The sequence below is a fragment of the Glycine soja genome, chromosome 11, assembly GCF_004193775.1.
Source record: "Glycine soja cultivar W05 chromosome 11, ASM419377v2, whole genome shotgun sequence".
Lineage (NCBI taxonomy): Eukaryota > Viridiplantae > Streptophyta > Magnoliopsida > Fabales > Fabaceae > Glycine > Glycine soja.
In genome coordinates, this window is record NC_041012.1 from 50908392 (window position 1) to 50929478 (window position 21087).

Genomic DNA, 21087 nt, shown 5'->3' on the forward strand with positions numbered 1-21087 from the left:
TTTTTTTTAAATCTTTTGAATAAATAAAAATAAGTGTAAAAAAAAAACAACTTATTTGAATGCTTATAAAAAAAAAACTAACTTATTTGAATCCTCAAAAATATGAAGTTCACAAAGAAAATTAGGGAGTAGTAATTGCAAATTTGCCAGTGAGAAAATTAAATTAGTCATCACATATTCATGTTTTGTCATTAAAATGCTTTATTTATAAAATGATCAACACTTGTATTTTTAATTCCATCAATGCTTTGACAAACTGTGAACTTCACAAAGTGTATTATGCACTCAGAGAATTTCATTCCCAAATAACATGCCTTATTGATGCTGAGCCATCTGTTCCCACAGCTAGCATGATAGACATGTTTACATAGTAAAGTGATCACGCATCTAAACAGGAAGACGAGTCAGAATAACACATTACTTGCTCTTCCATGAAGAAAACAAAAGATAGATGAGACAAGGCCTCTAGTTCCAACTCTAAAGAATGCAACTGGCTGTATACACCAGAGTTCTTAACCACATTCCAAAGCTAGACAACTTTGTAGTTCAACAGAGCATATAAGACATGATTCTGATGAAGATTTACCCAATAGGAAAACTGGCATGCAGCAATTTCTTGTTCCTTAAATTAAATTTGTCTCAAAGTGAAATATAAATTAGAGTTAATGATATGAAGAACTTAAAAAAGCAGCAACAATGGCAACAATTTTGAATACAATACTCATGAAAAGAATATTAATATAGCAATCAAATGGAAAAGAAAAGAAACAGTTACATTGGAAACAAAAACAAAGTATAGAAACAGAAATATTACCTCTCAGTTGCATGATTTCTTCCTAAGAGAAGAAGCAGCCACACTTGTACTTTGAAACTGGAAGTGATGAGATCTATTCTTGGGAGATACCATGGCTCTGAGTTCCAACTGTCTCCCCTAATTCAAGTAGTTCCTACAATAAATAAAATGATATCAATGTGGGGAAAGTCAAAAGAATAAAACCAAGTCAAAGAAACATATACTTCCAACTCTTATGTTACTATTCATCGAAATGGTTCACATAAACTACAAGGAATTGAGATCTCATCATTAGTAACAACAACCAAGCCTTTTTTCCACTAATTGGCACATCATTAGCAAGTAGCAACATATTTAAGGAAAAAAGTTACACTATCCTACAATTTCTGCAATAACTAACACGAAAAAAGATATTATTAAGAAAAAGTATTTTACAAAGCACCGTATGAAATATATGAAGGAGGAAGGAAGGAATTTGAAGACTTCAAGACTATGAAGGGCTTGTGAATGGTCATAACCACCTGCATATTTACAATTTTGAATCCCATCAACCTGTATATTGTGATAATTCAACTTGGAAGGCCAGCCCTATAGTTGCCTGTTACAGTGCAAGTGTATGACATACTCATGGATTGGTTTTGAACCATTAATAACTTCCACTGCTTTATTTTTATAGGGGAAGGTAAGGGTTGTCGAGATCATGCATGCTTCTTTGCTTGTTTTAACCAAATAAAATGGTAGAGAGGTTTTGCAGTGGCTTCCTTTCTTGTAACTATAATGAGTAACAAGAGGTCCTAATCGCCAAATCAATCCCACAACTGTCCCCTGAGCAACTAATCTTGGTAATTGTTACAACCATAATCAAAAAGAAATTTCTCAATTATAACTACCATTATACAAGTTTTTAACATAAATATTTCTTTGTTAATTTTTCTTTTACCGAGAATTGATGCCAGAGTAACAGATATAACATAATGCATTATGCAGGAAGGCAAAAGGCTAGCGCAGGAGCAAAGCAGAAAACAGCCAAAGGAAAAATTTGAAGCCTGAAGGTATAGGTTCTCATAATCAAACAGTTGTAAGACTTACCATAATATACATCTAGAACATTGACTGTATACTTTTAAAAAACCAAACATAAGACAGTTTCTCGATTAAAAGAGCGATAATGCTTTCAGTCCAACCTCATACGTCATGTTATCAGGATCAACATTATCTTCCCAAATGACCTGGAAAGTTTCATAAAAGTGGCTTAGTTCATTTATTTAATTGATGACTGTGCTAAAGGAAAAGATATAACTTCTTCTACGTTGAAAAAGATTGTGATTTTATTATTTAATGCATCGGGAATTAAATGAAGATACCTGATTATCATTGGAATTATTATGATGTCTTCACGGACCTGAAAGAAAAGAGACGGATTTGCATAAATTTTGAGCATACATTTTATACAAAGGTACAGAATTACATATCTGCAAAAGGGGTTTTGGATGGATAATATATTTGAGGAAAATTATCCTCTGATGAAACTCAATAACATACATTCAATAGAACTTTCTCGCGTGCCATTGTTTACTCCTTCCCTTTCTATACATACTGTTGGCATATGTTCATTGATTGTTGCAGAGTCTTCTGAAGGTCTTATATACTCATCCATCAATGGTTCATGATGATTCACCTCATAACCATGACTGTCCCGATAGTATGAAGTACTCTCTGGTTCAGATAGCCCAGATTTGTAAATGTTTGTAGTTGAAGGGTATGAATTCTCCTGTATATATATAGATGGAAATTTTTTTACTTGCAACTTTCAAGTAGAGTTCCATTCATAGGAAAAGAACATGAAAAATAATGCATATAAACTCTTTAGCAGATATTTATTCTATATTTGATCATTTTGATTTGAAAGTTCTACACTGTATTTTCAAACTAAGCAAGGTCATCCAAACAGATCTACAAAAGAGGAAACAGTAAAAGGGGTGCAAAAATTTCTATCAATGTCTCAAACAGAATGTAGATAGGATCTCTGAGTGTACCTGAGCATGGGAGGCACCAGAAAAAATGAAGTTAACATGTTCGTATGTAAGACCTTCAACATAGTCAATAAAGGTTCCTGCTGCACTGTAGGGATAGCTAATGTTATTGTAACGGACCTCCATGCATGGGTTCCAACTCATCTTGAATTCTATCTGCCTGGAAAGTAATCTGCAGAACAAAATCACAGAAAATAGTGAATCAGCAGAGAATGAACAAGTAATCAGCAGAGTGAATTTAGAGACAACAGTGAATCTGCTGACAAGTACTCTGCAGAGTGCAAAGCGAATTCACAGACAATAGTGAATCTGCAGAGTGAATTCACAGATTCAACCATGCAAATTCATCAACAAAAATGAAGCAATTAACACCAGATCACTCAGCTACTCCTAAAATGTTGAGATAGAAGAAATTATTGGGTTTTCCTATTCATTGTAATTAGGAAAGCCCAAATTATTGTTCTAATTACAATAACTAGGAAAGTTAATGATTACGGCCAATATGGAAGCAAATCACTACTCGTATGATTAGTGACCCCGAGAATATAGAAACCATTAAGATTTAAGATACAATCACAATTTTCCTCATTACTGAACAAAAATAAAATCCTAACAGATATGCACAATATAAAAAACAATAATAATCATTGCTTAAAGACGACATTAAATATTGGTATATAATATAAACCAATGATGAATGGCTTTGTAACTGCCTCTCTTCACTCTGCTCTCTACACCTTTACGCACTTCTTTCAGGAACACGCCAACTCCGTTAGATACAAAAATCATGATCAGCTGCATCGCACCTGTTCTCTAACCGTTACAGTTTTTTTTCTTCTCTTTTTAATTAATTTATGTATTTATTTAATTATTGTGTTTATTTATTTCTAATATACTGCTACTATTATTAACTCAGCTCAACAGTGTGTTATGTATAGGTTTTTGTAGAATGATTGATTTCCATTTTCCACGCTTATACTCACATTTCCTCCTAAATTGTTTATATTTATCATCCTTTTTTTTAGCGGTTAGATTTATCATCCTAATTATTATATTAATAAGGAAAGTCTAATGATTATAAATCTTAGAAATAAATCAACATTGATAGTGACTTAGTGATCCCAAAAGTACAATTAATGTAAGATTCATTCTGTATAAATTTAAGATGGGGGGTTTCCATGCCTTGGATTCTCGATGGGGATTAGTGGCCGGCCCGAGTTTAGAAAATGATAAATTTTGTTGAAGAGAGGTCAACAAACAAAATTGATCCAATCAAGTTGGTATCGTGCCGATATATTTAGAATCAACCTATGATCAAGGGGAATTCTTTTACTTTCGTGTCAAGTTCATGCTTGTTTAATAACATTATTAATTGATTACTTTTACAAAATATGTAATTTTTCTTTTTAAGATCAATTTTAAACGTTAATGTATGTATTTCATAAAGATTAATCAACATGTGCTTATTTATAATTCACGTGAGAAATATTTTTTTAATTATTTAATGGTTAACAAATTTAATTTATTACTTCCTCTGTTTTTATTATTATTTAATATTGAGAGAATTTTTTGTTTGTATTTATCTGCAATTATTTGTAAAGTTGATCACATTAATTACTATTTTATCAATTATACACTTATCTGTCCTCTTATCTTTAATTAATTTACAAATGTATTTATTGTGAGGTAAAAAGAGAAAATGATGAAATAGAAAATTTCACAATTATTTTATTAAAATAAAGAAAATTTATAATATTTTTTTATTTCTACAAACCAACCTTAAAATATAAATATAAAGAAATAAATGTAGTAGAAAAAAGAATTAAAAATACATAGTCAAATCAAGTTCGAAATTGACCCAAAGGAACTAAAATGATATATTTTTCTTAAGTATGATACAAAATGTCTCAATTAAAAAATATGAGAACTAAAATTACATATTTTTAAAATTAGGAATAGAATGTCTCAATTAAAAATAATAGAAATAAAATCACGAATTTAAGAAAATAAAGGGATAAAAATTACATTTTAACCTAAAATATATTAATCTCTCTAGATTACATCTTAATCTCTTCTATTTTACTTTCTTTTCCTTTTTATCTTTACTTTACTATACAAAATGTTATATAAATATATTGTATAAATATAAGTTTTTTGGTATAATTCATACTTTTTTTTCAATATAAGACTTATTGAACGTAAAATATTATGAATTGTGTCAAGTAATTTATTAGAATGGTGAATTGTATGCTTCCATATAGTTCGATTTATGTTCAAAAATCATTTAAAATAATTTTTTAATTAAAAACTAAACAAATAAAAAAATTATTTTCCTAAACAATTAAATGTAAACAAAGTTTAGAATATTGCACTTCACTTCATCCGAATATATGGTTCGTGTACGCAAGTCCATCTTTCTCTAATTTTCTTTTCTTTTTGTTTGTTTTTGGTTGCTAAACTATGCAGCACTGCAAACCTAAGAGAAACATATAGAAAAGATAGTGCGAGGCATATGTGAGAAATGAAGCATAAAACTGAAGGGGAAGTTATGAGAATAAGCTAAATCCTGGCGTGCAAGTGAAGCGAAACACGAAAAGTATCATTATCTTGACATATTCCAATCACATTCTTTTTGTCTGCACCCACGAGACATTCGCCAAGTCATTATTAATAAACTGCATCCAAAAGATTCGTTGCTTGTCCTCTTGAAAGGACATGACTCATACCAAACGATACTTTTTAAGGACGTTTATATGTCATATATAGATAATGGTATCTTTCCCAAATTAGTGTATGATTCATTCTACATAAATTTTAAGACAAATGGTAGTAATACATCATTTAGAATATTAATTATTAAAGATTGTTTTCTTCTAGTGTTGTTCATTTTCTTGTTCGTACTTAAAGTTAGGATTAAAAACAAAAATACAATTCCTTAAGTTATTCCCTCTTGCTTCCCAATTTACAGGGGAAAAATTGAAAGGATGTATAGATTTTTTATGAAATTCACCAAGTTAGGAAAGGTGGGGCTTCCCAACAGAAATTGAATACAGTATTTGTATCACAAAGATTCATGCTACTCAAGGGACAAATATTGAATTGTTTTCTACAAATGCATTACGAGTTCACGTAATTACACATTATTGTACAAATATTGAATTGAAAAATAAAAAAGAAACAAGAACTGTTACAGAAATCAAACACAGTTGGCTTTGAATAGTAAAAGCAGTTTTTGCATCACACAAATTCGTACTATAAATAACACATTAACACTTATTGTAATTAAGCCCCACCAGAACCATACTTCTTTCCCAGGACAAGTACCTGAAGTTTGTCATAACCAGAAAGCACACCAGCACCAGCAACTGCACGAAGGATGTTTGCTCCCGCGCCCTTGAACAAAGATTTTGAACCTTCATTCTTCACAATTTGCGAGAATGCATCGAAAGAGCTCTTGTACTTGACAGCTTCACCAGATGTCATCATCATTCTTCTGCGAACCGTATCTAAGGGGTACGAGGCAATGCTAGCACCAATAGTAACCATCCACCCCAGAGCAAAGCTAGCCAAGAAACTATCCTGAAAATTTAGTGACAAAAAGAAAGAGAAATGAAAATCTTAAACAAAATAACGAAGCAAGGTGACAAGAGGGTGAACATAAAAGTGCAAAGCCTCACCTGCAAAGTTCCTACCAAGAGTACTGGTTTCAGAGAATCATACATTCCAAAGTACAAACCACGGTAGACAATGATTCCAACACAAGAAACGTTGAAGCCACGGTAGAGGCCAGCAACACCGTCCGATCGAAGAGTCTTCCTGTACACATCGACCAAACCATTGAATTGTCTCTCTCCACCCGTCTTTCCAGCTTTAGCATCATTGGCAAGGCGGGTTCGAGCGTAATCCAAAGAATAAACAAACACCGATGATAAAGCTCCTGCTGCTGCACCAGATGCCATGTTCCCTGCAAACCATTTCCAGTACCCATCCCTGTCTTTCTTGAAGTTAAATAGCTTCTTAAAGTAGTCTTTAAATGCAAAGTTCAGGGCCTGTAAAAGCATTAGACAGTAGACACAAGCTTAATGATTAACAATGAAGATTAGTCTCAAGTCTCAACTAATCTCTACATAACACAGTTGAGTTTTATTACTTTTTTACTTGTAAATTGAAAATTGAGACCATACAATAATTTTTTCTTGTGAACACAAAACCATAGGAATGGAGATATTATTGCATGGTCAGACCACCGTATGTCTATGATCCCTCTTAATCTCTACATGACATGCAGCCGGGTTTTTTAATATTTCAGATTGTCCGGACTAATCTCTACCACAACTGAGTTTTTCAATTTATCATAAAGAGTTAATAAAATTTGATTAGGCATTAATAAAAATTGGCCGAGTCCATCGACAAGTAGTAGTCCTCAACCATGCAATAATTTCTAATAGAAATGATAGTTATACCTGTGTTGGGAAGTAACGGATAACGTTAGCAGTGTTCCCTCTCCACAATGAAACAAACCCCTCGTCTTTCGTTGTTCTGCCAAAGCAATCTCCAATGCCCTTGTAGGGTTCGGAGAGCCGACCGGCCTTGATCATCTCATCTTGATTTTGAATCAGAAGCTTTATGCGTTCAATAGGAGCAGCTGCAGTCTTGGACACTGCAGCAGAAACTCCACCCATGAGAAAATCAGTGGCAAAGCTTGCAAAGTTTTTCTCTGATGGGGATGGGACCAACACTGGTGAAGCAGCTGAACCTACAGAATGCAGATGGCTAGTGGCTTTCCATGCAGGCACGAGAGGGCACAGCAACCCTGCATTTGAATGATTTTTTAGTGAAAATCGTTGCTGAAACAGAGCTGGTCTTTTCAGACGTTCGTAACAAGTTCCAACATGTGGGGAAAGGTTGGAGTTGGATCTCAAGTGAAGCTGGCCAGCAAGCTTTTGTTCTATTGTCGGGTACCGTTGTTTATCAACCATCATTGCTTGAGTAGCTGAGTACTTAGAATTACTATAAACTGCAACAGAATAAATTATGTTTAGCTATTTATGGACTTAAATGAAATCAAGGCCTAGGTTATTTGAGTTCAAGAGTAACACTGAATTCCAAATTACATTTAAGAAGCTAATTCACAGCTTCTGTTTATTTCTAACCGGGGGAAGAAAAGGAAGGTGTGAAGTTACTAAGGACAAAGTAAGAATTCTATCATTTTGTAGTAATCACCACTTATATACTTAAACATGTGGTATGGTATTTTCTCGCATTTTTTAACTTCCAAGTCATATTTCTCGTCTCTTGTAAAATTGCAATGCATATTATGTTTTTTTTTTTTTTATATATATAATCAATACATATATTATGTTTACTTCTACTTGAACGGAAACTTTCTGTTTTCAATGTGTTTCAGATTTCAAGTAGATAAAAGTGAAACAAGAGTAAAACCCTTGGAATGAAAGAATCACAACATTGAAGTAAAAATCTAGTTTGATCCTTGTTAAACCGACTAAACCTCAAAGACCCAAGTCAAGATAGCTGCCAAGATCAGTTCACCACACTGGCTTTCCAACGCATTAATAGCTTATAGCGTGTTTGAGTATGTGTTTTGGTCAGATGCGATATGAAATTTCCAAAGCAATAAATATTAGCTTCTCCATCAATACAAGGCTTTGACGCGGAAAAGAAAGGATACGTGCGTTGCAGACGCTTTTCCAAACACATCATTAGTAAGGACCAAAAGTCAAGACAAGAGGCATGGTAACATAACAACTATGCATTGGGGCAGTAATTACCTTACCATATCTTGATCAATAGGGAACTACTTTATCAAAGAAATTCGTCCATGAAGATCATCCGAATCTGATGAAAATTATATGCCAATGTTTATGCAGATAGAATCACACTTCAATTTGGAAACACAGATATGAATCAATTAGCAATAGAATCAAGTAAAAAGGGGGTCTTACATAAATAGATCGAAGTAAACAAACTAGCTTTAGACATAACCCAACGATTAAAAGGACAAAACAAGGCACAGAAACTAACTGGTAAATCAACACAAATACTGTTATAAAGAGAAACTAAAATAGAATCCAAAGCAAACACTGATCGATAGAGATTGTATCGTTGTCTTGCCTTGATCTGGAATGTGAATATAGATAAGATGTTGAGAAATAAGTGTTTGAATGAAAATGTTAGAGGCTCATGGACTTAGGGAGACTTGAAACATTATGATAATGAGGCAGCTTAATATGTTTCTCCTTAGTTAATATGAGATCGCAAATCTTATGGCTCTAAAGCATGGTAGGCACAAATCTTATGAACAAGAAGTTGAATTTACATTTTATAATGAAAATTATGGAATAGTTAATGCTGAAAAATGAGCTTCCACTCCTTGAAAACGGGACATGAAGGACGTTTCATGGCAATTTCTGACGTTGACTTGTTTGCACAAGACTTGGTCAAGTTGAATTATTTTTTTTTATAATAAATTAAAAGCCAATTTGTTTAACCATCTAAATATCCACTTAAAATCCCCCAAAATTAACAAAGATGAACAATTACAAACAAAGGAATGCAGAAATAGGCTAAGCCTGTCAGTGTCAAATAAACCACTGGTTCTAATTTGGAGGATAAAGATTCATAAAATAGCATAAAGTTTTCAACATCAAATTAAATTATAAATTAATAAGGCATTGTCTTCACATGCTCTTAATGTTTTAAGAGTAGGTTTTACATGAATAAAAATGTACTCGATGTCTTGAACACAAGAGAAGTACGTGCTTTAATATTAGCATAATAGCATGTTTGAATCTATGTTGTCTTGGATTTAAAATTAAGTCCTTTCCGCGTTTGATGCAGAAGCATAAAATGATAGTTTCTCTTTTTTTTTTCCGTCTAATATACACGTCCTAAATTGTTGGAAGGGAAACCAAACACCCATTATGCTTATCAGATTGTTTTATATTATTTTTTTAAAAGGATTTTTTTTTATATATTGTTAAAACCTTTTAAATAATTATTATTTCTTCTAAAATTATCAAAGCCGAACACGCCATCCTCTTGACCGGTTCAAAATCTATAACCTATAATATACTTAACAGGAAACAAACAATAAAATAACAATAAGGGGAGGAACAAATAACAATACTGCGTTGGTGACAATTTATAAAAAGTAGACCAAAACAAATGAAGTTTTCAAAGACTTACTTCAAAGCTTTCACGAAGGTGCTTTGGAAAATACATAACTAAAAAACGAATCAAGCATACTTCATGTAGCTACTAAATGTAACAAAGTTACAATAATGTCTGTACCAAAAAAATGTTACAACAAAGTTGGTGACACACCTTGGGATGCTGGTAACCTTTTACCCCCAGGTTAATTTACAAGACCAAAAATTAAATCACGCACGCATGTGGTATGTGGATACAAATGTAACACAGTTACAATTATGTTGATAAAAGACAAGTTAAAACCACATCAATGATGAATTGAGGACCAATAAGAGCTCAAGTGCCTTAGAGCAACATCCATCTATTTCCGTGTCACTGGCAAAACCCCACATGCCAATATATAACGATTAAATGAGGTAAAGCGTGCAACTAGTTTAGCAAAGCATTTATTTCTTCACATTCCAAATGAATTTACGCTTCACAGCTTAGTTGCTAATGCCACGACACTGCAAAAGGTATAAAAAAATATTAATACTTGTCAAGTGAACTCTCTTCTCAACAATATGGTTGGAAGCTCTGGAACAAATTGATATATAATTAATTTACTATGTCAATGCAATTATATATCTATAACCTAGTAACCTTCTATGTTAGTCACTTTATAACACCATAACTGTAACACCAAATTATAAAACATATTAAACGAAAGGGTTTAATTTCATACCTCATTTAAGCAATAATGACCGATCCTTCCAGAGAAGGAGCTACTGTTGTCTGCCTAAGCTGATATGTTCCCTCCCTTGCGTCCGGTTGATTCCAAGAGAGGCAGGGTCTAAAGACATCTCAGATGTACTGAAATCTGCCTCAAGCTCTTTCTGCTTCAGTTTCAAGATCCTGTGCTCGTTTTCTAATTTCATTCTTTTGTTCTCCAACCTCAGCTTCCCCAGCTCCCTGTCCTTCTTGCTGCAATATCTTAACCACTTAAGCCGTTGTTTCTCAAGTTCAAGAGCTTGGGCTTGGTAGCTGATATTTTGCTCTTGAAGCTGTAACATCTGGATCTTAATCCACTCTCTTTGTTCACGCAACAACTTTGTGGGGTCCTGGAAAACCCTTGCCATTTCAACCTCAAATTTATCCATTCGAGAAGTTTGTGGACCAAAATGGACATCCTCGTCACTTAATTTATTTCTATCACATAGCTCCTGCATCCTCCCCCCATCCTCATGTGCATTAGTATTAATTTCATCATCCGACTCATCATCCTCACTATCATTGTTATCCTCATCTTCATCCTCAGATCCATTATTATCTCTGGAGTCCCTCCCATGCTCCAGAGAATAGCCCGGTAAATCAAGTTCATGAGAATTTGGTATCCTTTGCCCATTATGGTAGGCACACATCTCCTTATAAAACAAGTGTTTTGAGCTCAATATCTTCCGAACGTCATCCTTCATCTTAGCTGACAGGTTAGGCATTGAATCCATCAGCACAGGATTCTCAACCACCTGACAACAAGTTCCCCTTCCAAGTATGTCATTTAACCTCTTGTATCTCTTGTTTAAGTCATTGAACTTGTCCTCACACTGCTGCGGTGACACATGGCAACCCTTGCCTATCATTATCTTGGAGACCATTTTCCACTTGCCCTTCTTTTGTAAAACCCCAGATTTCCTTTTATGACCATCCATGCCACCAATTGTGCCATCATCACCCACACAACTCACCACTGTTATAAGAAGCCTAACCACATTGTCTGTCCACTTCATTCGCTGCCAAGGAGACCCCTTTTTGCTGTTCCCACCATCCAGGTTCTCACAATTCCCTTCTTCTGCATAGCTAGGCTCATCTTCTTCACTCAACTCATTACTATTGGAAGGAGCAAGTGCCTTTGCTTTACCAAAATTCAACGCCACATTCAAACTCTTCACTTCAATTAGGCCAATGGGGTGATCACTTTCAAGACCACTCATAATATTTATGTGCTGTTGACCAGTTATTGATTGTTGACCCAATTGGGTGTGCTGGTGTCTATGAAATGGAGACTCCAAGTCCAAAATCCCCCCACCCAAACCCGAACTGCTCATTCTTGGAACACAAACCCAAACCCTAATCCTTAAATATGCAGATAGAAAAAACACGCTAGAACAGAAACTGAAATCTCAATTGGAACACTATTTATTACCAGTTGACTAAGCCTGGCACCACCACAAAACTGGAAAGCCATCTCTTATGCTCACACATCATTTCAAAATCAAAATAAAGCTCATAATCCGCAGATAGGAAATAAGCGAAGGCACTAACTAGTAATTATCATAACAAGCTTCAACGTTGGATGTGCGATAAGAACAGATACCCTTGAGTTCAAATCGAAACCCCCAACATAAAACATAAGCTGATATTCACAGGGATTAGAACCAAAGTTGAAGACAACATCTGAAATTGATTACAGATCTTGTTTTAGCTAACCTGTTGGTGACCGGAGATCAGTAGCACACTAGTGGCAGCTGCAAAAGAAAAAGACAAGAACAATAAAGGCTTTCCTCTGTTTTGTTAGTGGGGAACCAAAATCAAAGCTTTCTTTTATCTTCCCTGACTTACAAAAAACTAAAACAATGAACTCTGTTTTTTGTCATCAGAACAACAAAGGCGCAGGGCACAAGGCCCAAACGGAAAAGCTCCCTCCCACACGAGTGGGCCGCAGTTAAAACCCAGCCCATACCACCTTAGGCCCATCATTTCTTAACCGAAAAGCCTCAAAGAACAAAGATTTACCTCTTCGGAGGTTTTAGTGGTGACTGCTGGAGGAAGCTTTAGCCGTGGCTAGGCAAGAACTGCACTCACTCACTCTCGATTCAAATTGCTCAATGAAACGAAACACAGAGAACACAATGCTTCGAAACGACGACGTTCGCATCGTTTCCTCTTCCATCAAAATCCCTCTTCCTTCCATTTCCAAACACCCTACCTGTCCTCTGCGAACCGCGCACTCTCACATCGCCAACGCCACAAACTCGATTGCGCAACTCATTAACTCGTTCACCTCTCACTCCGCCGAGTTGACTCGCTCCGTGATACAGAAATCGTCGCTCCTGTGCTCGGCGACGCTGTCCTTAACCGGCGACCGGAAGAGAAAATGTCCGATTCGGCGTCTGGCGTCTCTGTCTCTGGCGGAGGAAGCACAGCAGAAGGCTCGGCAGAACGAGGAGAGAGTTCTGATAAGCGAAGTTCTGGTTCGGAACAAAGACGGCGAGGAATTGGAGAGGAAGGACCTCGAGGCGGAAGCGGCGCAAGCTCTCAAGGCTTGTCGTCCTAACTCGGCTCTCACAGTGCGGGAGGTGCAAGAGGATGTGCATCGCATCATCAACAGTGGATATTTTTCGTCGTGCATGCCGGTTGCGGTTGATACGCGTGACGGTATCCGATTAGTATTTCAGGTATGTTCTCTTCTGTTGGAATTGAGTTCACCTTTCTGTAATGATTTCGAATAGAATTTCGCGTTCTAATGTTGTGTATTTAAGTCTGCAACATTGAGTGCTGTAATGTCAGTACGCGTGACGGTTTCCTATTAGTATTTGAAGTATGTTTGATTCAGTTGAACTATGGCGGTTAGGCGTTGGAATTGAGTTCGTTGTTTTATAATGATCTTACTGTTATTCGAATAGAATTTGGCATTCTAGTGTTGTTTATTTGAGTCATCAATATTGGGTGCTGTAATTTTAGTAGTGGTTTCTTGTGGCATAAGGTAGAACCAAATCAAGAGTTCCAAGGGTTGGTATGCGAAGGAGCTAATGTTCTTCCGGCTAAATTTTTAGAGGACTCAATGCGAGATGGATATGGTAACTTATTCTTCTTTCTTCTGATATGCACAGTTGTATATCATCATGTGCATGTTGCTCGTGTTTGACCTTTAACTGTATTCAAATTAATGTGTCAAGCTGTGCAGGGAAAATTATCAATTTGAGACGATTGGATGAAGCAATATCTTCCATTAATAACTGGTACATGGAACGGGGTCTTTTTGCCATGGTAAATTCCCCTTAACTTCTGGTCAAACTTAACAATCTAATAATATATTCTTCCTGCTTCGTGTTTGGTGGGAATCCAATATTTGGATCCTTATTTCATGTTTTCAGTAGCTTAAGTTGCAGAAACTATCACAACATTATATCATTCAACTTTGCTTCCCTTGCTCTAACTAGTATTTAAATGGGAATTGTCTTCTTTCTTCTTTTTTTCCCCTGCCTTGATCATTGCCTTAGGTTTCAGCTGTTGAGATTCTATCTGGGGGTATTCTGAGATTACAAGTTTCAGAGGCTGAGGTTGATAATATTTCCATACGGTTTCTGGACAGGAAGACGTAAGCGCCTTCTTTCAATTTTATTGACAAACAAAAGTGCTCTCAGGCAGAAACAAATATCCCTGCAATCTTCTGTTATGTTTTCTGCTGAGAAGGGTTTTTCTTTTTACCGACTTGATTTTCTATCTGTAGAGGTGAGACTACTATGGGGAAGACAAAGCCTGAAACAATACTTAGGCAAATTACAACCAAGAAAGGACAGGTAATTCCTTGATCTAGCACTGGCCATTCCAGCAGATGATGGTTCATAGTTTCTAGGTGTTTCTTGAAAGTTTTATCGATAACTAATGTATGTTTATTTTTTGTGCAAAACTTTGAATCAAGCTAAAACAAGAGGATTTAATATTTGTGTAATATAAATTTAAAATAAGGCTTTGTGTTGTTGTTTTTGACTTGTTGTAATGTAAGTTTGAAAGCTGAGAACTGAGTGTGGCACTATATTATCAAATTTGGTTGTCAACATTCTTTGGTCTGTTCAATGGTAATTGGACATTGTTTATAGTTCCCCAAAGGGAAACTTTTAGATAAACATGCCCTTTTGAATTCACATTCTTACTAAGAAGGATTTTGGCATCACCCATAATTGTATTTTCAGGTCTACAGCATGCTTGAGGGAAAAAGAGACGTAGAAACTGTATTGACTATGGGAATCATGGAAGATGTTAGCATTATTCCCCAACCAGCTGGTAATGTATGCATACTGACAATTAAAATGTTGTCAGTTTTATGTTCTAACCAGTAACTACACTTGCCAAGTTGTAATGTAATTTTTTACCAAGCCCTATATAAGTATTTTTTTTTATCCAGCATTTTAATATCCTACTAAAAATGACTTTGTATATATTGTTATAAAATTAAGTGTGAGAATGTTTCATTCAAACTTAGGGAGAAAGTACGAAATTAAAATTAATGGAAACAGAAGAGGGCTAAAAAGAAAGAAATGAAGAAAGAAAAAAGGATGTTATTATGATAGAAACACCGTATGTTTGTTGCAGAATTACAAGGATGACCTTCCCTTTCTACAAAATGGAATGCTAACACACTCAGCAGTTCTTGAGGGACTTCACCTCCCAAGTGAAAGGCCCTAATCTCTTGCAAATGACAAAATGATTTGTCTCCTGCCCCCCTCCTTAATTTTGTAGGCAACATGCCTTATTTAGGCTATCTGACTAACTCACCAATGTAACTAGCTAATGGGTATCTAACCTATCATAACTAAATGCTAGCAGGTGTTATCCAACATATTCTCTAGTTGCAAATATAAGTTTTTTGCTTCTTATACAGTTAACTAGAGCTAAAAAGGACTAAAACAAGTTGCAGTGTTCTGCAAGTGGCCTAATTTTTTTCTTGATAATTTTTATTTGTGTATTGACATTTGATAGTAAGTTATTATATCTCATACCTCATAATCCTTGAGAGAATTTGGGAAATTTTCTTTATATTGAAAAATGAGAAAAATGAATTCAAGGTTTAGAGTTTGAGTTTACAACTGATATTTGTAGTACAGGGACTGAGAGCCTATCTGAAGTCTAATCTGTCAGTTACAACAGTCAAAAAGACAGTTTTGACTGATTTACAGTCAGTTAACAGTATTACATGTAAGGAAGAGGTGACACACCAAGTCTATGTTAAAGAAAACAGAGAAATGATATTCTCTCACAATCCAAAACTAATGCTGTCAAATGGAAAATACATATATTTTTGAAGAAGTGACATAATCTCTTTTATTTGTCTTCTCCCATTTGATCCATGGTATTCTCTAAAGTCTAAACTTCTGTATTTTGTTTCTTTGGTTTGCTATAGATACAGGGAAGGTTGATTTGGTGATGAATGTGGTGGAACGTCCCAGTGGAGGATTTTCTGCTGGTGGTGGGATATCAAGTGGGTAAGTGATGCTAGTCTAAAGCATACCTATGTAATGCTTATATTTGCTAATTTGATGAATTATGCTTAGTCTCTTACCTCCTTTAGATTTGATGAAATTCCTAGGCTCCCTAGTAATTCTGGAAATTACTGTTAATGCCCCTAATTTTAATTTTCACCAGACAAATATCCCTTTGGATTAGACCCCCTCCATACAGCCTTTTGTACAGCTCCATATTGGTGATAAATACACATAGCAGAGAGATGGATATTTTATTTCCAAACTTAGAGGTGCCAGATTGACTATGTTGCTTGCTTCATGATCTGAGTATCTGACTAGGTATTTACTTTTGCAGGATTACAAATGGTCCACTAAGAGGGCTTATTGGAAGGTGAGTTTTTTTTATAGTTATGTTATGTGATGGGCTATTGAACTATGTTATGGGTTAATTCGTTGTCTCTTGCTATCCTATCATCTCCTTCATTTAATAGCCGAGATTACTTTAGTAGTTTAGTGCAATTGAAACCAAGTTAAGGGATTTTCTTTTTACCTCTGGCCCTCTGCTGCTGGCTCTATATACTGAGTGCTATGCAGTGTTTATGACATTGGCAAGTGGTGAATAAACTATTTATAGATGTAACTCTGTAAGCACACTACTGTCGTGTACATTATGTTGCCAAGGATAAAACTTGGCAATGTTGAAATTTTAGTTGATATTAACTTTGGATAATTTATCTTGGCTTATCTATGCTTGTGTATGTTTTCCCCATTGTCATCAGAATATTGTTTTTTGCTGTAATGTATGTTTTCATATTGTGTTTAACTTATGGTTCAACTGCAACTGGTTTATTCTTTGCCGATCCACTCAATTCTATTTTTATTCCATTGCAGCTTTGCCTATTCTCATAGGAATGTTTTTGGTAAAAACCAGAAGCTCAATATTTCCTTAGAGAGGGGCCAGATTGACTCAGTCTATCGCATAAATTACACAGACCCTTGGATTCAAGGAGATGATAAACGAACATCTAGAACAATAATGATTCAGGTAATTTCGGAAGGTTTTGTCTGAGCACAATGACTGTACTTTTGATGGTAGAATGTTAAAAGCTGTATATTCTGATATTTAATTAACTTTACTTTAGAATTCAAGAACGCCTGGAACCATTGTTCATGGTAATGCAGATGGTAATGGTAGCCTGACCATTGGTCGCATCACAGGTGGTATAGAGTTTAGTCGACCAATCAGGCCTAAGTGGAGTGGAACAGCAGGACTTGTTTTCCAGGTGCTTCATTGACAATATTGACAACTGTTTATATCTTTTTATTTCTAATTTTAGTGCTTCCACTCTGGCTCTATAAATACCACTTGCAAATTGATGATTTGCTTAGTTTAGTTAAACTGTGCAATCAATAGTCAGAATATTTCTGCCATAAATTAAATGTTACTATAATATAGATTATATGTCTATTTATACTACTGATTTTTTTCCTTCAAAATTTCTATATCATTTCAGCATGCCGGAGTGCGTGATGAGAAAGGTATTCCTATCATTAAGGATTGTTACAGCAGTCCTCTTACTGCAAGGTTGTAATCTAAGTAATGCTGACAGTATGGTTATCATGACTTTGTGTGGTTGTTTCTAACTTCTGTCAAATTTTCCTTGTAGTGGCAATACCCATGATGATACATTGCTTGCTAAACTTGAGACTGTTTACACTGGTTCTGGCGACCATGGATCTTCTATGGTTTGTTCTGAATTGAATAGGGTCTTTCTGTTTAAATTTAATACTATGTTTCTTATCATGAATTGCTTGGTTTTGCAGTTTGTCCTTAACATGGAAAAGGGACTTCCTCTTTTGCCTGAATGGTTGTCCTTCACTAGGGTGAATGCACGTGCCAGGAAGGGTGTTGAGATAGGTCCTGCTCGCCTTCATTTAAGGTATGAAATACATGCCATCAAGTCAACCTTGTCATTGAAAAAAAAAGGAATGCCTTGTTGTGTACACTTTACATTAAAGCAAACAGACAATCTTTTGTTTTACCTACTTTAATTGGTTCAATGGTAGTATCTCTGGTGGTCATGTGGTGGGAAATTTCTCTCCCTATGAAGCTTTTGCCATTGGTGGAACAAACAGTGTGAGAGGCTATGAAGAAGGTAGTGTGGGCTCTGGTCGATCGTATATTGTTGGCTCTGGAGAAATTTCTTTCCCCATGGTACTCAAATTTTATCAGTTTTTTTCCTGCTCAATCTAATTACGCATCTCGTGCACACTTATGACTGAATTGTGCTTATCCTAATTTTAATGAAATGCACCTAGCTGTATCTGAAATTTGTTGCTGAATTGTGTAATTTCTTAGAACTGGAGTGACATATTTTCGGAATACTAGATGAAGATGGCTTGAAAAATATTGGAAATAATTGTTAAGAATTTGAAAGTGTTAAAAAATATATAGAAACCGAGAAGGATGATACTGTTAAGAATGGGTAAAAAGCAAAACAGAATATCGAATATTCTGTAAAATTCCTATAGAATCTCATTCCTATGTTTCTGCGAAAAGTTTAATATTTTTTTTTTATCAGCGCGAAAAGTTTAATATGATGTCAATTGAACGTCACAAGCAATTAGATTTTTTTTTCGTTTTTTCTGACCTGATCTTGCCACCTCCAATGATTTCCCTTGAAGTAACAGTAGTGTTTTTAACCAGACATGCCTGAGAATAAGAGAAATTACATAGAATTTAGCATGGTTGAACCTATAGGCCTCAATAGGAGTAACTGCTGCACTGAGAAAGTTCACTATGATCAATAAAGATTACAAGGAGCGACTGCTCAACATTCAAACCCTAAGAAGCTAGTCCCAATTTACCAAATGTTCGCTGTAAATATATTATGTGATGACCAAACTACTAAATTTACTGTCTGTGTGTGTGTAGCCCCTCCTTGTTAGGTCACACCACAGGTTTGTTGGGTCAGGTTAAGCCCAGAACTAAATATACAACCACTTATGATCCTAGTGGGTTTTTTTTTAACTCAGATTATAAGAATACTGGGTTTCAAAGAATCATAATCTGCAAATAGCTATGCATATGCATCTAAATGGATGATAGAAAAATTTGTTGCATTTGTCCCTGTACCCACAGGTGCATGCATTTGATTAAATTTAAGTAAATTGACTGACTGATCTTACTGTTTCTGTTTGCAGTACGGGCCAGTAGAAGGTGTTATATTTTCTGACTATGGAACTGATCTTGGATCAGGCCCAACTGTACCTGGTAGGTTTTCATTTGGTTTCGTTGATTTCTTTTTTATTTTTATTTTTTTGGGGAGATTCATCTTTTTTATTTGGTTCTTTCCTTTTTGTGCTTCATGAGAATGATTACTATCATACCTATCTTAAATTCTTATTTAAAGGGGGAACTCGTTCTAAGTTACGAAGCTTGTTGGCTGTTATAACTCAGTCAAGGAGACAACAAAGCACACACAATCATGTGACTGAAATCATTTATCCTAGCAGAACTGCTTTTCTTGGCTTATCCTTGTGCTCTGGCTCCTTTAAGTAACGATATCCAGTGTCATAAAAAAAAAAAATAGTTTCTGAATTCTCAACTGTTTCATCTCAGTCGGTAGTATATCTCTAGATGTTTGCTGAATGCTGATATTGAATGGTGTTTTATTTTTTAATTAGGTGACCCTGCTGGAGCAAGGAAGAAGCCTGGCAGCGGATATGGCTATGGGTTTGGCATCCGTGTGGAATCACCTTTGGGTCCTTTGCGTCTTGAATATGCCTTTAACGACAAGCAAGACAAGAGGTTTCACTTTGGAGTTGGGCATAGAAACTAAAAGTCGTGAGATAATTCTTATTAGGTGTTTCTTGATTGTTGTTTATAACCCCCCTTTCCTTATTCAGTCATTCGGAAAACTTGTATATCATTTTTCGATAAACTTGGCTGCCTCGATCCCCTTTTGTGTATCTTATAGCTATTATGATGAAATGGCTCATTTAGTCATTTTTCACAAGATGTGTAGTTAAAAACTTACCAGTTAGTGGGCAATGGATCTCTCCAGTGGATTTTTCTCATGTTAGGGAGGGGAGTTACTTGGTGCACCCAGTATTTTTGCTGGGGCACCCAACACGTAGGGTGAAATGGCAAAAATGTCCTTCACCCTAATAATATAAATAAAGCTACAGTTTTGTCCGTATGGCCTTCTTCTTCCTCCTGTTCCTGTTCCTACGATCACCGAGTGCGCATCCTTCTTCTTCCTATTCTTACAGTCATCGTTGGCCCATTCATCTTCTTCTTTCTCTTTCTACAGCCTTCTTCTTTCGCTTCTTGTTCGTCTTCCTCTTCCTATGACGTTTCTTCTCCCTGTCACCATTCATGTTCATGGTTGTTCCTTGTGATTTTTCTTCTTCCTTTGCTTCCTGTGTCGTTGTAATTCTTCTTCTTCGTCTCCAACAAAAAAAATGACATTTTTCTTGAAGAATCTCATACGGATCATCAATCTGTATGGTTCATACAGATTGACAATCCGTATGTGTGATACAGATTCGTATGACTCATATGGATTATTGATTTGTATGAGTTTTTTTTGTTAAATAATTTTTTTCCAATTTTTCTTCTAAATTTTTTTTTACAAAATTTTAATTTGTCAATTATTATTTAAATTGTTTCATAGTGTAATGTTGTTTTGTAATGTTAGGGAAATTTTATAAAAAAATTTATTTATATGTTAAGTATTGATTTTATTTACAAAAAATATTAGTTATTACTAAGATTAGATTAGATTGCTAAAATTAAGATTAGATTGGTGAAACAATTAATATTCAATATTGTTATATTATATTTATCTAACTTAAAAAAAATTGA

At 35.1% G+C, this 21087-nt stretch overlaps 3 protein-coding genes and 1 pseudogene across 6 annotated transcripts; 1 reads left to right on the forward strand and 3 right to left on the reverse strand.

Annotated features, from left to right (window-relative positions):
- Positions 1-204: 204 nt before the first annotated feature.
- LOC114375633 lies at positions 205-3712 on the reverse strand (annotated as a pseudogene).
- Positions 3713-5881: 2169 nt separating this feature from the next.
- Positions 5882-9158, reverse strand: LOC114377131 (ADP,ATP carrier protein 1, mitochondrial-like). 4 transcript variants are annotated; one of them, XM_028335534.1, is made up of 5 exons: positions 8959-9158; positions 8616-8682; positions 7290-7843; positions 6504-6875; positions 5882-6405 (listed from the first exon to the last, which is right to left on the reverse strand). In XM_028335534.1, the coding sequence occupies exons 3-5, from the start codon at positions 7806-7808 to the stop codon at positions 6109-6111; spliced, it is 1188 nt and encodes a 395-aa protein (XP_028191335.1). In that variant the 5' UTR covers positions 7809-7843; positions 8616-8682; positions 8959-9158; the 3' UTR covers positions 5882-6108. The 4 variants fall into 4 exon arrangements, with proteins under 4 accessions (XP_028191335.1, XP_028191336.1, XP_028191334.1 ...); XM_028335535.1 differs by lacking the exon at positions 8959-9158 and adding an exon at positions 8790-8952; XM_028335533.1 differs by lacking the exon at positions 8616-8682.
- A 909-nt stretch (positions 9159-10067) lies between these two features.
- On the reverse strand, positions 10068-12553 carry LOC114375511. Its single transcript, XM_028333307.1, has 2 exons — positions 10721-12553; positions 10068-10502 (listed from the first exon to the last, which is right to left on the reverse strand). Exon 1 carries the CDS (start codon positions 12078-12080, stop codon positions 10761-10763), a length of 1320 nt encoding a protein of 439 aa, XP_028189108.1. The 5' UTR covers positions 12081-12553; the 3' UTR covers positions 10068-10502; positions 10721-10760.
- Positions 12554-12732: 179 nt separating this feature from the next.
- On the forward strand, positions 12733-20419 carry LOC114375510 (outer envelope protein 80, chloroplastic-like). The gene is made up of 16 exons (XM_028333306.1): positions 12733-13430; positions 13739-13832; positions 13940-14022; positions 14256-14353; positions 14486-14555; positions 14949-15039; positions 16157-16238; positions 16573-16608; positions 17109-17262; positions 17360-17500; positions 17732-17802; positions 17885-17963; positions 18042-18157; positions 18285-18432; positions 19422-19491; positions 19905-20419. Exons 1-16 carry the CDS (start codon positions 12861-12863, stop codon positions 20057-20059), a joined length of 2058 nt encoding a protein of 685 aa, XP_028189107.1. The 5' UTR covers positions 12733-12860; the 3' UTR covers positions 20060-20419.
- The last annotated feature ends 668 nt before the right edge of the window (positions 20420-21087 follow it).

Bases quoted from the DNA above. Each gene is read 5' to 3' on its own strand.
- LOC114377131 (XM_028335533.1), bottom strand. From the start codon at position 7,808: ATGATGGTTGATAAACAACGGTACCCGACAATAGAACAAAAGCTTGCT. The intron at 6,876-7,289 runs GTATAACTATCA...ATGCTTTTACAG, and splicing joins TCCGTTACTTCCCAACACAG to GCCCTGAACTTTGCATTTAA. The intron at 6,406-6,503 runs GTGAGGCTTTGC...CTAAATTTTCAG, and splicing joins TCTTGGTAGGAACTTTGCAG to GATAGTTTCTTGGCTAGCTT.
- LOC114375511 (XM_028333307.1), bottom strand. From the start codon at position 12,080: ATGAGCAGTTCGGGTTTGGGTGGGGGGATTTTGGACTTGGAGTCTCCA.
- LOC114375510 (XM_028333306.1), top strand. From the start codon at position 12,861: ATGAAACGAAACACAGAGAACACAATGCTTCGAAACGACGACGTTCGC. The intron at 17,803-17,884 runs GTTGTAATCTAA...TTTTCCTTGTAG, and splicing joins AGCAGTCCTCTTACTGCAAG to TGGCAATACCCATGATGATA. The intron at 18,158-18,284 runs GTATGAAATACA...GTTCAATGGTAG, and splicing joins CCTGCTCGCCTTCATTTAAG to TATCTCTGGTGGTCATGTGG.